Consider the following 20,178-nt stretch of genomic DNA (forward strand, 5'->3'; position numbering starts at 1 on the left):
ATCATGCAACACTTCACATATTTTTAAAACATTTTTTAAAGTTTATTTTTAATTTCGAGAGAGAGAGAGAAAGCGCAAGTGGGGGGAGGGCACAGAGAGGACACTGTCAGCGCAGAGCCTGATGCAGGGCTTGAACCCATGAACCGTGAGATCATGACCTGTGCCAAAGTCACCTGTTCAACCATTTGAGTCACCCAGGTACCCCACACTTCACATATTTTTAAGTTGATATCTAAAAGTTTTCATCTTGGGGCGCACTGGGTGGCTCAGTTGGTTAAGCATCCAACTTCAGTTCAGGTCATGATCTCACAGTTCATGAGTTCCAGCTCTGCATGGGGCTCTGTGCTGACAGCTCAGAGACTGGAGCCTGCTTTGGAGTCTGTGTCTCCCTCTCTCTGCCCCTCCTCCACCTCTTAAGAATAAACATTTAAAAAAATTTAAAAAAAAATAAAAGTTTTCATCATAAGTTCAAATAGTTGCAAACAATGTAATTTCAGGGATAGCATAAATTTTTATATTTTTTAAAGTATTTTTTAATGCTTATTTATTTTTGAGAGAAACAGAGAGAGAGAGAGAGAGAGAGAGAGAGAGAGAGAGAGTATGAGCACGGGAGGGGTAGAGAGAGCGGGAGACACAGAATCCAAAGCAGGTTCCAGGCTCTGTGCTGACAGCACAGAGCCCGATGTGGGGCTCAAACTCACAAACTGCGAGATCGTGACCTGAGCTGAAGTCAGATACTTAATCGACTGAGCTACCCAGGTGCCCCTAAATTTTTATATTTTTAAATAAAACTTTTACACTGTATCCAAATAAATAAAAATATAGATTTAATTCCTGGAATCACCTTTTAAAAAATTGTGTGAACATTTCTTTAACATTGGGAATTTTACATCTTCCCTTTTTCTATTTGAGCTTTTATTTCCATTCCATTTCATCCATAGATTATTTGAGCGTGATATACTTGCATGGTTCAAAGTCTTTCACTGATCATCCTATAACACTTCAGTCTATAAATATGTATGTATGTGTATTAAAATTTTCCTTAACATTTTTTTTAATGTTTATTTATTTTTGAGAGAGAGACAGACAGAGCTGGAGCAGGTTAGGGGCAGAGAGAGAGGAAGACACAGAATCTGAAGCAGGCTCCAGGCTCTGAGCTGTCAGCACAGAGCCCGACATGGGGCTCGAACCCAAGAGCCGCATAATCGTGACCTGAGCCGAAGTTGGATGCTCAACCAACTGAGCTACCCAGGCTCCCCTCCTTAATTTTCAATGACTTAAATGTCCTAAGTATTAATTTTTGTCTTCTAGATTCAATTATTACAATAACTACTGGCATAAAACTCATCAGAAAGGCAAAATTATAAATTTTGATAAACAATAAATGGAACAGGTAATAATTACTAAAAATATCTTTCAAAAAATTTCTTATTAAAAATAAGATTTTTTAATGTTTATTTATTTTTGAGAGAGAGAGAGATAGACTGTGAGCAGGGGTGGGTCAGAGAGAGAGGGAGACACAGAATCTGAAGCAGGCTCCAGGCTCTGAACTGTCAGCACAGAACTGGATGCAGGGCTCAGACTCACAAACCGTGAGATCATGACTTGAGCAGAAGTCAGACACTTAACCGACTAAGCCACCCAGGTGCCCCTTAAAATACCTTTTAATAAGAAGTTTGGAGTGATGCTTTATGTATGTATGTATGTATGTATGTATGTACGTACGTATGTATGTATATTTTTGAGAGAAAGAGAGAGAGCGTGAGCAGGGGTGGGGGAGAGAGACAGGGAGACACAGAACCCAAAGCAGGCTCCAGACTCCAAGTTGTTAGCACAGAGCCCCACAGGGGCTCAAACCACGAGCAGCATGATCATGACCTGAGCTGAAGTTGGACGCTCAACCGACTGAGCCACCCAGGGATCCCTGGATTGATGCTTTTATAATACCACTAAAGTAATCACCAAAAGTCACTTTTGTTTTGGTGCCCTAGAAGTTTGTAAAACTGAGTCAACATACCGTAGTGTGGGGTGCCTGGGTGGCTCAGTTGGTGGAGTGACAGACTTCGGCTCAGGTCATGATCTCACAGCTAATGAGTTTGAGCCCTGCCTTAGGCTCTGTGCTGACAGCTCAGAGCCTGGAACCTGCTTTGGATTCTGTCTCTGTCTCTCTTTGCCCCATCCCAGCTCAGGCACTGTCTCTTTCTCAGGTATAGATAAACATTAAAAAACAAAACAAAACAAAACCCAAAACATACCACAGTGTGCTTCACATGGGTAGAAAAGTATGCCTATGTTCAATCAAGAGGAAGAAGAGGATATGTGATTGAACCCCCACAGCAAGCATCTCTTTCAATTTTTCTAGGAAAGAGTAGGTATGGAAGGACTGGAAAATTTATTTCCTTTAAAGTTATCAAAACAAACAGGTCTCTTCCTTCTCCCCACACATACCTCAGTTTGAAAACCACTGATTTAGATTACTTCCTCTACTCATAAGGAGAAATGGCAAAGAAAGAAAAAAGGTATAAAGTTTGCTTTTAAACCTACCTACCCAGGCATCTGGCTGGCTTAGTCAGAAGAGTGTGTACCTCTTGATCTTGGAGTCATGAGTTCAAGACCAGTGTTGGGTACAGAGATTAAATAAAGTTTTGAAAACTTAAAAAAAAAAAATCCTTACTTACTAATCCAGAGCTTTCTATGCTCAGAAAAAACTGAATGCAATGAACCATAAACCCTATAATGCTCTCATTCCTTTACTTGTATCAAAAAATAAGCCTAAAAGTGTAACCATTAGGAATATGTCCAGTAATACAAATTGTGATCACTACTTATTGTTAACAGGTAGCTAAGTGTTCTGATAGAACGATCAACTCATACCCATTAACCTCCTTCATTTGTCTAACAACAAACTTTCATATGCTTTAAGACCCTCAATTCATCTTTACCAAGGAACCAGTCCCAATTACTGTTCTCACTACAGAGAGATCTAGTTCTGTTGGGGGAGGAGAGGTACTTAAAGACATTCAACTCTTCATTCAAAAATGGGACACTCATGAATGACTCACTCTTACGTCATAAGCAGAAAGTCAATAGAAAAAATACAATCAATGCTTCAGTGTTAAGACTTAAACATACCAAGATTTTTTTTTTTAACTTGCCTTAGTAGGCCAAACTACAAACTATCAAACTGTATCATACGAGAACCCTATTAATCATTCACAGAAAACAACTGCAATGTATTTTTTTATTAGGACGAGCATTTTAGAGTGTAGGAATAGAGATAGGCAATTTCTACTCTATTTTTAAATTTGGAGCTTACTGTTATTTCTTTAATAAAACTACTTCAAAGGATAGTGAGAAGTTCTCACAACTTTGACATCTGTGAATAATTTCTTTATAGATAGTGACTTAGTAAGTGATAATCTTGCACTCCCTGAGATATTTTTAAAAGCTAATGAGCACAGGGCTCCTAAAAAATTTTAAGTGGAACATCTGAGTCAAATGAGAGGAAAAAACAGAGGTTGCTCTTGAAAACAATTTCCCTCACTTTGACCAAATCTTAACTGAACTTAGTCTTTGTATTCTCAGCAACTTTATCTTATGAAAATCTATTTCCTTCACCACTCCCACTGAATATATATTTGCTAATGATATGGTTCTACAAAGTTAAACTAAATTACACAGTCCTGCATCTGTTTTCAGTTTTGTTTAAGTTGGTCAACAGGATCTCCCACACAACTTTTGAACTGCATTTTCCTTCTTTTTTAAAGGTATTTTCCCATCCTCTACCACCTGATTTAATTAGAAAAAAGAAGAAAAAGCACATCTAATTTCTAAACATCAGACCTGAAGATTTAGGGACCAAATCCTGAAGTAGTGATTAATGTTTGATTCTCAACCTTCACATAAGTCTATTGCCACATTACAAAATACACAACTGCACAGCTCCTAAAGGTCAGATTTTATATCAGGCTATATTTCAATTTACTAAAGCAAACCCCTGACTCAGGTAGAAGCAAATATTCTGTTGGAGAACAGTTTTACCTTTTGCTTTCCTTTTAAATCAGGCAGCACTCAATGAGAATGAGAAAAAAAGGAAAAGGTCCAATCAACTCCTTAGTGTACAAGATCAGGTAAGACCAAAAGCACATTTACTAATGCACATATGACAATCAATAGTATTCTTAAAGCATGAACGATGGACTGAGAATTAATATCTGAACTTCCAGCATTACTTAAAGAAAACATCTCAGTACAAAACCAGAAGTACATTCACTTTGGAGGTAAAAACAAAAACAAAACAAAACAAAACAAGAAAACAAAAACCCACCCATCTGCTCATTTATATATGCATTCTATTCTATATATATATATATGTATATATATATGTATATGTATATATATGTATATATATATGTATATGTATATACATGTATATATGTGTATATATATATATATATATATATATATATATATATATATATGTATATATATATATTCTAGTTGAATTTCTGGCTCCAGCTCTAAGCAATTAAATTATGCCAGGAAACAATATCAATTCAATTTTCAAAAATCATATATATACCGCATATGCTTTCAACATCTCAAAGGTCCTAAATCTCTTTATCATCTTGATTTCTCTCCCAAGCTCCAGAGCCTATTTCCCAACTGCCCATTGGGTACTTGTAACATCAAGTACCATCCCCAATCTACACTCCTCTCCCTACCTAGAGAGAACACACACACACACACACACACACACACACACACACACACTCCACTCCTCCAATTAGTTTTCCCATTTTCATTATCATTCTTATTTTTCCAGGCTCAAAACCTCCAAGTTATATCTTTGAGTCCTTCTTCTGGACACTCTGTTCTACTGTCTAACTGATGGTCAATCCTGTAATTTTTTTTGTAGTTTCTTATATTCATCCTCCCTTTTCACTCCCACAGAATCCCTCTAGCTAGAGCCCTTATCTCCCAGAAAGACCTTGCTCCAAATAACTGTAAAAACCTCCCTAGTCTCTCTTCCTCTAGCACTGTTTCTGTGCCAATACATTTTGTATAAAGATAACTCCAAATAAATGGTACCACACTGTCCTTATTATCAAATAATTCACACTCTAGCAGAAGACACAAAAACCTATTAACAACATAAATGGATAAACATTATATTGATGGTATTAACAAAAAACCCTGGGAAGGCAAGAGTGACGGTTACTACACTGGAGGTTTCAGGGAACTTACAGGGGAACTGGAGAAAAGCAATCCAGAAAATAGCCAAAAGTTCATATTTTAGGGAAAGGACAAGGAGTACAGGTGTGAAGTAGGAGAGAAGACCAGAAATGTAGGCTTGGGTCAGACTCTGGGACTTGTAGTGTCATAACAGTAAGTTTAGACTTGATATTAAAATGTGAAATAAGCAAAGGTATAAGAACGCTTTAGGTTTTTGTAGGTTTGCTACTTTGCTTGTAATACATAATTTTAAAAACAAAGTAATACGAGCGCTAATAGAACCAGACACATCTTCCATAAGTGTAACTAGTGGTAAATTACCTATCCTCTACACTTCAGATTAGTAAAGACTCTGCATGAAAATTAGATGTGAGGACAGTATTCTGTACATGTTCATTAGGTCAGGTTGATTTATTTATGTTATTTAAATCCACTGTGTCCTTACTGATATTTTTGTCTCTGTGACCCAACAAATACGGAGAGAAACATGTTTAAAATCTACTATATTTACAAATTTGTCTATTCTTAATATCAGATATTGCATTTTTTTTAGTTTTACACTCTCTATTTGATTCTTTTTTGTTTCAAACAGATTCTGATTTTCTGGTGTCATATGATTAACCCATAATGCCCTGGGTTTTCATTTTTGTTTTGCTTTTTGTGTATTTATTTGAGTATAGTTGACACGAAATGTTAGTTTCAGGTGTACAACACAGTGATTTGGCAAGTTTATACATTATGCTGTGCTCACCACAAGTGCAGCTACCATCTATCCCGATACATCTCCATCATGACATCATTGACTGTATTCCTTATGCTGTGCGTTTTATTCCTATGACTTTTTCATTCTATAACTGGAAGCCTGTATTGCCCATTCACTTCACCCACTTTGCTCAAGTCTCACCCTCCTCCCCTCTGATAACCATCAGTTTGTTCTCTGTATTTATAGATTTGATTCAGCTATTTGTTTAGTTATTCATTCGTTTGTTTAGATTCTACTTATGAGTGAAATCACATGGTATTTGTCTTTCTCAGTCTGCCTTATTTCCCTGAGCGTAATACCCTCTAGGTCCACCCATGTTGTCTCAAATGGCACAAATGCATCCTTTTCTAATGGCTGTGTAATATTCCATTGTGTATATACATACACATACATATATGTATACACATACACACACACACACCACATCTTTCTTATCCATTTGTCTATTGATGGACACTTAGGTTGCTTCCATCTCTTGGCTATTGTAAATACCACTGCAATAAACATAGGGATGTGTGTATCTTTCCAAACTAGTGTTTTTATTTTCTTTGGGTAAATACCCAATAATGGAATTATTGGATTATATGGTATTTCTATTTTTAACTTTTTGAAGAACCTCCATACTGTTTTCTACAGTGGCTGTACCAATTTACATTCCCACCAATGGTGCACCAGGGTTCCCTTCTCTCCACATTTTTACCATAATGCCCTGTTTAATGACACAGAAAATGCTCCTCAAGAATAAGCTTTTCAGTTCATTTTTGGAGCAAATATAACTTTCATGTTGTTCAAAACAATTTGGTAATTGTTTTTCCCATGTTTTTCCCTTTCCACCAGCAATCTACTTCAAGCCAAATATACCTCAATATTTAGAGTACATCAGTGCTGCTCAGTCTGACCTCCCCTTTATGCAAAGAATACTTGTCCACATGATCAAAGATGTTTATACTCACAAAAAAACTGAATTTCTTACGTTATATGCTATCTGGTCACATTTCATAACTCTCTGCCCATAAAAGGAGAAGGGGAAAAAAGTCTGAAATAAAGTATAAAAGGAGAAAGAAAAAAGTTTGATAAATCCACACAACATTTTCTTCTTCCAGAGCAGAAAAAAATTCATAATTACCAGTTTGAAAAGACTCAGTCCCAAGTTAATAGTGGTTCAAAAAGACGTAAGTATAAAGCCTCTGGCAGCTGGCTTAATTAATCATAGAATGCATAGACTCACATGAACACACGCAGGCCTGACAATATTTCTGACCAATTTCCTATCTCAGCACTCATTCAAATAACACAGAAAACAATCTAAAAGTAAGTCATTTTAGATAAACATGTATGGCTTAGTCCTCACTGGAAATGGCTGACATATAAACAAGACAGGGCAAAATAAAAAGCCTAAATAGTAAGTTACCACATACAATTTATAAGGTGTTTTGTTCCTACTTAGAATTTGAAAATAAATCAACTTTACCATAGAGTGACCAAAAACAATGCATTTTTAAACTATAGGCCATGACCCATTTGTGGATTGTGAAATATAGAAGTAGGTTCAGATAAGCATTTTTTGTTTAATGAGCTGGTAGAGACTGGAAAACAACAATACCAGAATATGCCACAAAGTTAACTATTGTTTCATGAAATGTTTCAATTTTATACATATATGGAATGTATTTAAATGACTGAAAGGTATTTTACATTGTAGGTCACAATAAAAAAAAAAAAAAAAAAAAGTCTGAAAAATACAGATCTCGGATCTACCAGTAAGACAAGCTTATTTTCTCAGAGTGGGAACGAAACTAGGAGGAACAGTTTTACAAATTTTTGTAAGATTATCTCATCTAAAGATCATCTAAGATTTTAAATAACTGTGTACTCATTTTTCAGGTGCTGAGAATTCACTTATTCAAAATTCAAAAAAGGCTTATTTTTTCCCTTCTATAGACCAGGCATAGTTCTATGAGCTAGAAATAGAAAACTGAAAAAATCAAGTCCTGCCCTCATGAAGTTTAAATTCTACCAGAGAGAAGTTAGCCATTGTGCCAGCTGCTAGGCTCAGTGCTTTACATACATTCTCACTTGGGCCTCATAATACTATGAGGTAGATAGTATTTATCCTCATTTTATATATGCGGGAAATGAGGCTTGGAGCAATTACTTAACTTGTCCAAGATCTCTCCTCCTCCTCCTCCTCCTCCTCCTCCTCCTCCTCCTCTCCTTCTTCTTCTTCTTCTTCTTCTTCTTCTTCTTCTTCTTCTTCTTCTCTCTCCTCTCTCTCTCTCTCTCTCTCTCTCTCTCTCTCACACACACACACACACACACACACACACACTCATGTGTAGAGCTGGAATTCAAACTCAAGGCATCAGGATTCCAAAGCTCTACCCTTAGCCACTATACTACTCTGCCTTCTAGAGTTCTTCTATCGGCAAGAAAATGAAATGTAACAGCATTCTGCCCAAGTAAATTTCTAAAAGCTACATCAAAGGGTGGCTTTTGATCATATAATTTCAATTATAGGTGGTCTGGGGTTACATGCCCTCTTAAAAATTTTATAAGTTGAAAGAAGTCAAGTCTTAGAAGTTGACCTAGAACTACAATTCAGTTTCATCAGTTTGCTTTGGAATAAACATATTAAACCATCAGATGATTTGTATGTCTTCTTAACTGTTTAGAAAGAAAATAAGAATGGTAGACAAAAGGCATACAAATCAGCACACTGTGGTTAAAAAAAAAAAAGTAAGCCTGTTCCATAAATTAAGTTCAGCTTAGGCTCTCACAATAACAAGGCTTTAGCAGCAGAGCATGACTATTCATTCAGAGGCCTTATTAGGAGAGTCATCCCCTAGAGGGATCCTGCAGGTTTAAGAGACGTGTTGAGAGAAGCAAGGCCCACCCCCTTAGTCAGCTAGACCTGCTGAGTCAAGCCCTGCAACCAAGGTGAAGGTGGTGGGGCCAGATGACCCCATACCTCATACTTCTAATACACTGCCTGATCTTGAGAGCAGAAATTGTTCCTGTTTTGCTCCCATCACCTAATACAGTATATGGGATGTGGCAGAGACTCAGTAAATATTTGCTAAAAGAATAAATGATATCGTACAAGTTATTTCCTCTCTGGGGTCTTGATTTCCTATAAAGCAAAAGGATTGGAATAAATCAATATATTCACTTTTAGCCGTAAAAGCGTATACCTCCTTGGGCTAGAATTTCTAAACACATCATAAGGCATCGGTAAAATTACTCCAGGACATCCGGGTCTGAATATATGCCTAGTCACAAGGTTTCACAACATCTTACTCACTGCAGTCCTGTGGAAGATAAACAAAATCTGCCCTGTTGAAACTCCCAAAACTGCTCAGTATTACTGGAGTAGGAAGAAAGATATGCTAGTTGTTGTAGAAATAATAGATAATATGTCTGACCATCCAGCTAGAGAAGGAGGAAAGTTGGTATTCATAAAAACAATAATAATGGCAGCAGCAAAGTTTAGCTTCTTCAGATGTTTGAAGAATCAGGAAAATCTCATATCTGGTTTCTCCAAATAATCTTACTTACTGTGAAGGCAGCACCCTTGTTTTTTTAATAGTATAACACAGATTTACCATCCTCAGTCATCAACTAGAAATTATTTTCTAATCATTTATGATTATCTCCAAAAAAGAAAAGTACATTATTTTTAGCACATTATTTTAAATAATATCTCAAATTAATGAAGCAACTGGACTACATCTTAATACCCCCAGTTCCTGAACAGGCTTTATTAAATATGTTTGCTGAAGATTGAAATGGGATTAAACATCAAACTATGTCCCTTATCTATAAAAAAATTTAAGGGGCGCCTGGGTGGCGCAGTCGGTTAAGCGTCCGACTTCAGCCAGGTCACGATCTCGCGGTCTGTGAGTTCGAGCCCCGCGTCAGGCTCTGGGCTGATGGCTCGGAGCCTGGAGCCTGTTTCCGATTCTGTGTCTCCCTCTCTCTCTGCCCCTCCCCCGTTCATGCTCTGTCTCTCTCTGTCCCAAAAATAAATAAAAAAACGTTGAAAAAAATAAAAATAAAAAAAAAAAAAATTTAAATGGTTTTCAAATCACCTGTAGTTGTTATGGGCAGAAATGGCTTCTAATTATTTTAAACCTCTTTATGGATGTTTGTTACATACAAGAAACATTGGTAGAAACTGTAGGGGAATCAAAACACTCTAGAAAGTATCAAGTCCTCAAACTTAGGACCCAATTTGGGTAAACAGTGCTTGACATAAAAAGTCAAAGAATAACACAAAGTTTTAAATAAAGGCACATTAAAAGAAATATCATAAGACACTTTATAATGTGACTAATGGCCAATAAAAAGTAAGGAAGAGCTAACAAGGCATTTTACCATGTGCAGATTCTAAGAGAAGAAAATGTTTTTACACATGACATTTCCATGAGTTAACTTCTTCCTTCTGTTTAGTCTTAATTAATCTAAGAGTTTATAAAAACAAAAAAGTTATTATTCAAAGGACACAAAAAGTTTAAAAAGCACAATAGCTGTTTACATAACATTTAAAAGGAAGGTAAACAAGCTTACTTTAACAACTCTTTTAAAAATAATATTCCATGGAAAATAAGAACCCTTGTACATTACTGGTGGGAATGTAAAATGGTACAGCCACTGTGTTAAACAATTTGGTGGTTCCTTAAAGCTAAACAGAAAATTACTATATGACCCAACAATTCCATTCTTGAGTACACATCCAAGAGATTTGAAAACAAGGACTTAAACAGATACTTGTACACCAGCATCCACAGCAGCATTATTCACAATAGCTAAAAGGTGAAAACAATCCAGTGTTCATCAATAGATGAATGGAGGGGCACCTGGGTGGCTCAGTTGGTTAGGGGTCCAACTCTTGGTTTTGGCTCAGGTCATGATCTTACTGTTCATGAGACTGAGCCCCACATCAGGCTCCACGCTGACAGCACAAAGTCTGCTTGGGATTCTCTCTCTGCCCCTGCCCTGCTCACGCTCTCTTCCTCTCTCTCAAAATAAACAAACTTGAAAAAATAGATGAATAGATAAATGAAATGGGGTATATACATACAATGGAATATTTCTCCGTCATAAAAAAAGAATGAAGTTTTGATACATGCTACAAAATGGATGAACCTTGAAATCATCGTATTAAATGAAATAAGCCAGATGCAGGACAACATTATATGATTCCAGTTATATGAAATACCTAGAATAGGCAAATTCACAGAGATAGGAGATTAGAAGGCAATGGAGAATTATGACTTAATAGTTACCAAGTTTGTTTGGGGTGATGAAAAAGTTTTGTAAGTAGGCAGTGGGGACATGGTTGTGCAACACTGTGAATGTAATTAATGCCACTTAATTCTATACTTAAATATGGTTCAACTAACAAATTTTATGTTATATATATGTGTGTGTGTTCAACCACAACTAAAAAAACATTCTACGATTGGGGCGCCTAGGTGGCTCAGTCAGTTAGATGTCTGACTTCATCTGAGGTCACGATCTTGTGGTTTGTGACTTTGAGCCCTGCATCAGGCTCTGTGCTGACAGCTCAGAGGCTGGAGCCTGCTTCGGATTCTGTCTCTCTCTCTCTCTCTCAAAAATAAACATTAAAAAATTTTTTTGTAAAAAGTTCACGGTCACCTCACAGATTAAAATATAAAAGGAAAATGTGCCCTTATCTAAAAATGGAGAGAACTAAGAACATCCATTAACTAAGATGTCCACCATGGCCACATGGCACACACACACTTTATGTGCATCCTGATGTGATATGATCTATATAATAGTCTTGCTGGAAAATTTGACCAGATCTACAATATGGGATGTTCTATAGTACAAGAACCTGAAAAGCCTGAACTCTTCAAAGGATTCACCATCATTAAGAAAAGAGAGTATTGATATAATAGTTCTAAACTGGGGAAACTATAAAAACACAAGAGCCAAATCCAATGCTTGAAACTTGACTGGATCTGATCTGATCTGGAAGCAAAGGAGCTATATAGGATATGTGGGGAATAATAAAGGAAATTTGACTTATGGACAGAATATAGGATGGTAGTACTGAATTACTGTCTTTAAAAAAAAAAAAGTTTTTAATGTTTATTTATTTTTGAGAGAGTATGAGTGGGGGAAGGGCAAAGAGCGAGAGAAACAGAATCTGACGCAGGCTCCAGGCTCTGAGTTGTCAGCGCAGAGCCTGATGTGGGGCTCAAACCCACAAACCATGAGATCATGACCTGAGCCAAAGTCGGACACTCAACCAACTGAGCTACCCAGGCGCCCCCTGAATTACTATTGATCTCTCAGTTACAGTAATGATAATATGGTTGTACACAATACTGTGTCTGTGCTTGGAAAATACATGCTGAGGTACTTACAGGTGAAGTATTAAGGAATCTGCCACCTATTTTTGGATGGTTTGGCAAAAGAGAATGTGTGGGAGGAAAGGACGGGAGAGGTGGAGCATTTAGGGTAAGATAACAGATGGGGAATTTAAATGAAGGATATACAGGCTTTCATTGCAGTGTTTCAACGTTACTGGGGGATTAAAAATTTCAAAATAGAAAAAGGAGATTTTTAAAAATTAGAATTCTTCAAATTTTCCTCTTTTCCACTCAGAGTATACATAAGAAAGCTAAATGAGGGGTACCTGGCTGGCTCAGTTGGTACAGCATGCCACTCTTGATCTCAAGGGGTCATGAGTTCAAGCCCCATGTTGGGCGTAGAGCTTACTTAATTTAAAAACAAAAGAAAAGAAAGAGGAAGGAAGAAAGCTAAATGAACAAGGGGGAAAAGATAGCAAATTCAGGCCTTTCCATACCTTCCACGTCATACCAGTGTGCGCCGTTTGTGATCCCATCTTTGAAAGTTTCGTCTTCATCTCCTGGACAATGAGGTGCACCAGTTTTCATTATGGGATGGTTTGATGCATAGGCTTTTGCCAAGTATTTAAAGACTTCATCATCTGAGGTTTTGCTATAGATTCCAGTGGCCTTATGTTCTGGAGAATCATCAAAAGGATAGCTTGCTACCACAGAGCCACCATGCAGATTTCCAGAAAGCACAAACCTTTGAAAACAACCAAATCATGTATCACCAAAAAAAAAAAGGCACAGAAAATGCCATGTATTTAAAAATTCTACATCTTTCATAAATGAACTCAGGTATCTCTCTTAGAGACCCAGAAGACAACTCTATCAGCTATTACAAGCAGAACAACCAAAAAAGAAAATGAAAGAAAGCATCATCAATTTAACAAATTTCAGTCCAATGGTTTTTGTAATTCAACTTAACCTCAATCAACTTTTAAGAATTTTCCCACCATTAAAAAATTAGCTGAATCACAGTATAAATTAACGTTTCAGAAGACATCTTATTCAGGGAATTCAAATTTGGCGTTAGGTTGAACAATATGAACTTCCAAGTGTTCAGTCACTTTTTGAGCTACAAAAGTGGCAATTTCATGTAGTTCAACCTAAGACTTGTATTTTGTAACATGTTAACATTGTAGAAAACATGGCTTGTATAAATAAATACTTGTTGAATACATGAGTTACGTTAGTGACTTTCATGATTTTTTATATTTACTATCCAAAAATGTTTCAGGTAGGAAGTCTAATTTAAAACAGGATGTGTTTTGCCTCACTCCAGTTTCACAATATACTGAATACTAAATTCACATTTTCAAAAGAGAAGCCACAGTTGAGAAGACTGGGGGTGGGGAGAACCTGATACAGTGAGCTGCTTTCAGAGAAAAACAATATAGCACATAAAAGATTAGTCCTCCATTGCGTCACCATAGAAGCAGCTCTAAGCCCAATGTTTCTGATTGGCCCATTAAAAAATAAACTGACATGCAGACAGGGCTGCTCCCATAAAAGAAACATTTTTTTTTATGTTTCTAGTTCTAAGCGAACCAATTTATAATTTGGTGAAATTTATAGATACTGAAATACTGAAGAACTCCTTTTATGGTGAAAGCTAGAGGCAAAAACATGCTCAAGTCCTATTTATACATCCGTCTCTCATGTAACAGTTTAAACTATTACTGTGAGTACAGATTAAACACTCTCCTCTTGGCCCTCTAAACTGGATTTTCTTGCTTCTGCCTTTTTGTGGCTGAAATGAACTGACCTACAGAAGTTCTATATATAACATTTCATTGCTTCAAAGAAAATCAGATCTATCATATGTCTAATTTGAAAGGTTATTTTAAGTATCATCAATACCATCCCAGAGAATATCAAAAAGTGAAAATTACTGGTAACACAGAATCTGGTCATCAGAAGACAGAACTTAGCCAATGAAAACAGTGATTAAATACTAGAATAGACTATGAAAAGAGACTAGTTAAAAACTAATATAATTATTATTAGCAATCTTCCAGACACCAGAGGATGCCATTTGGAGTAGCAGCAATAGCACAAGGTCTGGAGCCAGGCAAATATGGGGGAGAACATTCAGTCTCCCAGACTTGTCACTAACCAGCAACAAAATACGATCAGAAGTTACTGCCTCTAAACCATTGAACCCCAGTTTCTCTCTCATCTGTAAAATGGGGATTAATGCTACCTGCTTCCCAGGATTGTTATAAGAATTAACACACATACAACACCTTCCAGCACAACAGCTTTATATCCTCTGCTCAACAAATGTTCATTCCTTTGGAGCTATCTAACATCCTAGTGACTAGGGAATCACTGCCTTCAGGCTTTCATTTTATTCCCCACTACCAATGCTAGCCCTTGGGTGACAGAATGATACAGAAACAAAACCTAAGTATATATTCTAACATTCTAATTCCATTCTACCCATCTGGCACCCACTGCTAAGGTATTATCAGTTTACTTTCTGATACGTATGCCTTAAATAATTTAAGTGCTTTTCTCTCCCCCTGTGATTTTGGGAGAGCTACAAGAAGCCTAGCCTAGTTCAGGCATCCATTCAGCAACAAATTTTAAGTGTCAACTATGTGTCAAATGTTCTAGGCCCTAGGGAATACATCAGTGAACAAACATAAAAATGCCCTCATGGCATTCATATTCTAGTAAACTAAAATGGATAACTGCATATTCGAAATAAGTGAAGCATGTTGTTTTAATTGTATATTTTTCAATTAAAACTTTAAAGTCCAAGATTCTTGGGGCACCTGGGTGGTTCAGTCAGTTCGGTGTCCAACTTCGGCTCAGGTCATGATCTCACAGTTTGTGAGTTCAAGCCCTGCGTCGGGCTCTGTGCTGACAGCTCAGAGCCTGGAGCCTGCTTCAGATTCTGTGTCTCCCTCTCTCTCTGTCCCTCCCCTGCTTGTGCTCTGACTCTCTCTCTCTCTCTCTCTCTCTCAAAAATAAATAAACATTAAAAAAAATTTAAAGTCCAAGATTCTCTATTAAATGCAGTTTTCACTGTTTGGCATTTTTTTTTGCAATGCTTTTCAGAAATATTAAAATGGCCTAACCACGGGGCGCCTGGGTGGCTCAGTCGGTTAAGCGGCCGACTTTGGCTCAGGTCATGGTCTCATGGTCCGTGAGTTCGAGCCCTGCGTCGGGCTCTGTGCTGACAGCTCAGAGCCTGGAGCCTGTTTCAGATTCTGTGTCTCCCTCTCTCTCTGACCCTCCCCCGTTCATGCTCTGTCTCTCTCTGTCTCTCTCTGTCTCAAAAATAAATAAACGTTAAAAAAAAAAAAAAAAGGCCTAACCAAATACTTGTAGAACAAAATATTTGCAATCTACTTGAGCGATAAAATTCACTTATTAGATCTTCCTTATTTTATTTATGTAGTCTTAAAAGTATGAATGCTACCCTTATAAGGATTTCAAGACAAAGTGATACCTATTACAGTAGCTAGAAATTTACCGCTTTTAGTCTTTATCAAACCAACTTTGCATGTCAATCCAATTTATTTGAAAGGTATTTTATGGCTCCATTCAAATCATTTAAGTGTTTTTCATACTTGACTTTAGTATCATATATTATTTCTTGCATAAGATTTAAAGTAGCTGCTAAATATAAATATTATAAACAAGAATCTATAGATATTTAAAAGTTAATCTCTAAGTTAACTGTGTTATGCTTTCCGGATAACCCTATAACTTTTAAAAATTAAGAGGACTTGAGTATGATAAACTAAATTCTCAAGATTCAGGAAACTGTACATATAATACAAGCTCCTCAAAAGTAAATTGTACCCACCCCCAGCAATAAGATAATGCTTTTCACAAACATACCAAATAATCATTTATATGCTAATCTCCTATATAAGTCTAAGCAGGTATATTTAATTAAAGAAGCCTAGTGTGCTTTCAAAAATGGGGGTGAAGAAAACTATTAAATCTTTATTTTAATAATGGGGTTAAAACCTTGTATATTTTCCTAAGTATATGTGTCAATTACCAATAATACAAAAATACCTATTGGATGAAGTATAAAGTGAAACAAAGAAAATTCACTTTCTTAAGCAGACGGAAATAAGTGTTAAATTCTTACATATCCAAAATAGCAACAAAAATCTATTTCTAATATAGCTAGGTGAGTAGCACATCAAGAAGTTACTCGGGGCGCCTGTGTGGCTCAGTCGGGTGAGCATCTGACTCTTGATTTCAGCTCAGGTCATGATCGCACAGTTCCTGGGATGGAGCCCTGCATCAGGCTCTGCTCTGTGCTGACAGCACAGAACCAGCTTGGGATTCTCTTTCCCTTTCTCTCTGCCCCTCCCCCTGTGCTAGCACTCTCTCTCTCTCTCAAAATAAATAAACTTTAAAAAAATTACTCAAATGATTTCAGAAAATACACTGAAAAAGGTAATTTTCCCATACAGACTAATGTGTTCAGTTCTTAATTTTCCAATTCATAAAGCTAACTCTAAGCATCATCTCAAATTGTGTGTATGCTTGTGTTTTTCATTTTATTCACATATCTGTGTCCTTTATTATTAATTTACCATTAGAGTATGCATTTTGAGTTGATATTTGACAGCTGAAGATGGATGGATGTACTTTTCATGTACACCCTATGTAGGTAGTCACCTACTTTCCCTTCTGATGAGAGTTATGTGTTTGAAACCTGGTTGTGTACGATCAGGATAGTCCATAGCCACAGAACAAAATGACTTTCTGCATAATACCAACAAACACAGATGAACTCAAAATCGTCACAAGCTCCAATCATTGAACTAACCGGCCCAAACCACAACTTATAATTGTTAAATACTGTAATATGAAAAAGTTAACCAGGGAGCAAATTTTTGGCTCCACATTTTAAAGTTTAAAGCTTTTGGTATAGCCTCAAGGTGACTTGCACCAAGGCAAAGCTCATTTTCATTTCTGGTCACCCACCGCAGAACTAACACTGAAGAGAAAAATCTCATCATGGAATTCATATCATATCTGCAAGGGTCATGACGGGGCGTTTTCATTTAAGCAATGCAAACAACGCATTTGATATATCATCTCAGAAAAGCCTCAGCCACCCCAGCTTCTGACAACAAGATATATATATTAAAGTCATGTTTCTTAGGTAAATGATCAGAGATCATGACATGGTTATCTTTAAAAGAAAAAAAAAATCTTCCCAGAATGTATGTGAAGTTAAATATCTACAAGGGAGCTCAAAAAGAGGAGTAAAGTCAAAGGTGGAAGATTAAAAAAAAAAAAAGTAGGACTGTCATAATGCCTATGAATTTTCTAGGTCTGCTATACATATTGAAATCTTATAGAAGCGAGGATTCCCACAGAGAAACTTCTCTGTTCATTATTACCTTTATTGTATCTGTCACTTAGAAATCTTCAAATCAAGACGGCAAGTAACTGTTTATTCACAAGCCTTATGAAAGACACAAAAATGGGGATGTGCTGGCAAAGCTGATGCTTGAAAAGGGAAGAAGTACATGCTCACTCCAGACATTATTCCATCTGGAGTAAGTTCTCTCTCCTTTTATTCCTCCCCTCCTCCTTTTTGCTGAAAATCCTACTCATCTCTCAAGACGCAGTTCAAGTTCTACCTCTTCCACAGAGGATCCTTATTATTGCAGCCCACACACATTTTGCCAGTAGGAACAATTCCTGTAAAGTTTAACTGGGTATATAAACACACCTCATATGTATTTATAATATTCTCTTGTTACACACTATTTTCTTGAGGTCCTCATGCTTTTAATTTTTTACATCCCACATAGTGCTTAATAACACTTATGGTATGTATTAAATGTGACAATTAGCCATTCAGCCCTGGCCCACTAATAGTGTGCGAAGAGCATCAGAAACCTTCCAGAGAGTCTAAAATGAAGCAGCTCACAGATGAAGATACCAGCTCTGTGCAAGTTCTCCAGCCATAGCCATATGCTCCCTAGCTGAGTCAGAGGTAAAGACTGGAAGAGGACCAGTTTCTGTCAAATAACCAAGAAGACCCAGGGAGTGTCATTTATCATTATTGGGCTACAGTCTCCCTCTATAGCTGTTAAAAGCACTGACAAAGAGTCAAAGAATCTAAGTCCCAGCTACACTTCCCACCATAGAAATTACTTAACCAATCTGACCCTCAATTTCCTCTATATGCAAAACAGGGATTTTAATGATGTCTGTTGCATGAGGTTGTGGCCAACATAAAGTGAGATCATGCAGCCCAGGGAAAGAGCTTACTTAGCAGGGTGCCCACAGCAGTAACAGCAATAGCGACAGCTTATCTATAAAATGAGTGAGCTGACCTAAGTTATCCTTAAGTTCTCTTCTACTGCTCATATTCTATGGTCTTGTGACAACACGGACCAGAATGTCAGAAAGGAGTCTCTCTTCCAGCCAAAGAGCTCTTTGCGTTGAACAAATGACAGCCTCTAGACAGCGCTTCTTGGACTATTAGCGAGATAAGAGGCTAAGCGGCCTGGGCCCTGTCCAGGTTACGGCGTGTCGCTCTCCACCTTCACTACCCCGGTCCCTTAGGCCTGCAAGCACTGTTTGAGTGTCTACTGAGTGCCCGCCCCAGCCCCTGCCCGTGGAGGCCCACGTGGATGGGGGTGGGAGGAGAAGGTTCACGACACTCACTTGTTCCTGCGGATCCAGTCCATGAGGGCGCGCACCTCTGGCACTTCATCCAGGGCAGGGGGCTCGCCGGTGCTGAACTGGTCGGGAAAGCTGCGGTTGAGGTCACGACCGCGACTGTTGTCGCGACCGCTGGCCCCGGGGGGGCCACTGTCGCTGAGACCGCAGTCGCCCTCGTGGGCGCGCTCAAAGCCGTCGGGGTTGAGGCTGGGCAGCACGTACACGTCGGTGGTGTTGAGCAGGCGGACGATGCGCGGGTCTCCGCGGCGGTAGCCAGCCGCCAGCTCGCGGGCTAGGTAGATCAGCACCTGGCGCGACACGGTCTCGTCGCCGTGCATATTGCCCACCAGCTTCACCTGCGGCCGGCCCGGCAGGAGCGGCCCCGCCGCGTCGGGCCCCGCTTCGCCGTCAGGAGGCGGCGGCCCCAGGCCGGCGGTGAGGCGCAGCACCCACAGAGGCCGGCCCTCCACCGAGTTGCCGATGCTGAAGAGGCGCGCCAGGCCCGGGGGCCCCGCGGCCGCCGCCTCCCTCAGCGTCGAGCCCAGCTCCTCTTCGTGGTAGTAGCGGTCGAACTGGCCCTCGTCCGCCTCGGCGCCAGCGCTGGTCGTCGTTGTCGTCGCCTCCGCCTTCTTGATGTGCGCTGCCCGGGCCGGGTTCCGCAGCAGCAGCAGGAGCAGGCACAGCAGAAGCGGGAGGCGCCCCGGCCGCCAGGGCGGCCGCGCGTCCCAGCCGCTCGCCATCTTCCAGCAGCGCCGCTAACCCCGGCTCCGCTCCCGCAGCTCCGGGCTCCGGGAGGCAGGGGCCCGCCGGATCCCCTCCGCGCCTAGCAACCCCCTCCCGCCCTCCGGCCGCAGCCAATCGTGGACGGGCCTTCTGCGGCGTCACGCAGCGGGCGGGGTTTTCCTTAAAGCCCCAGATCCCCCTCTGGGCGTGCCTTCCTCTCGTCCCGGACGAGTTTGGTCGCTCTCTTCCTTCCCTAAGATTCCTCTCGCTCGCTTTCCCTCCTCCGCGTTTCCTTTTCTGCGTTTACTCCGCTTTTCCTCTATTCGTCCGATCTCTCCTTTATGGCTTACCCCTTAAATTCTCACCCGCTTTTCTCTGAGTACTCTTATTAGTTCCTTTCCCATCTTTGTT

The 20,178-nt window shown here is 39.0% G+C and overlaps 1 protein-coding gene across 2 annotated transcripts in view; it reads right to left on the bottom strand.

Annotated features, from left to right (window-relative positions):
• Nucleotides 1–19,850, bottom strand: part of CPD (carboxypeptidase D) — an 82,153-nt gene extending 62,303 nt beyond the window's left edge. For both annotated transcript variants that reach the window (XR_009614410.3, XM_060646867.3), the window contains exons 1-2: nucleotides 19,048–19,850; nucleotides 12,837–13,084 (exon numbers count right to left, since the gene is read on the bottom strand). Coding sequence is in view for 1 of the 2 variants with exons in the window: in XM_060646867.3 (XP_060502850.1) it covers nucleotides 12,837–13,084; nucleotides 19,048–19,784 (985 nt within the window). In the remaining variant the exon portion in view is untranslated. The remainder of the gene's footprint in view (nucleotides 1–12,836; nucleotides 13,085–19,047) is intronic.
• Nucleotides 19,851–20,178: the final 328 nt, after the last annotated feature.

Source organism: Panthera onca, chromosome E1 (genome assembly GCF_046562875.1).
Source record: "Panthera onca isolate mPanOnc1 chromosome E1, mPanOnc1 haplotype 2, whole genome shotgun sequence".
NCBI lineage: Eukaryota > Metazoa > Chordata > Mammalia > Carnivora > Felidae > Panthera > Panthera onca.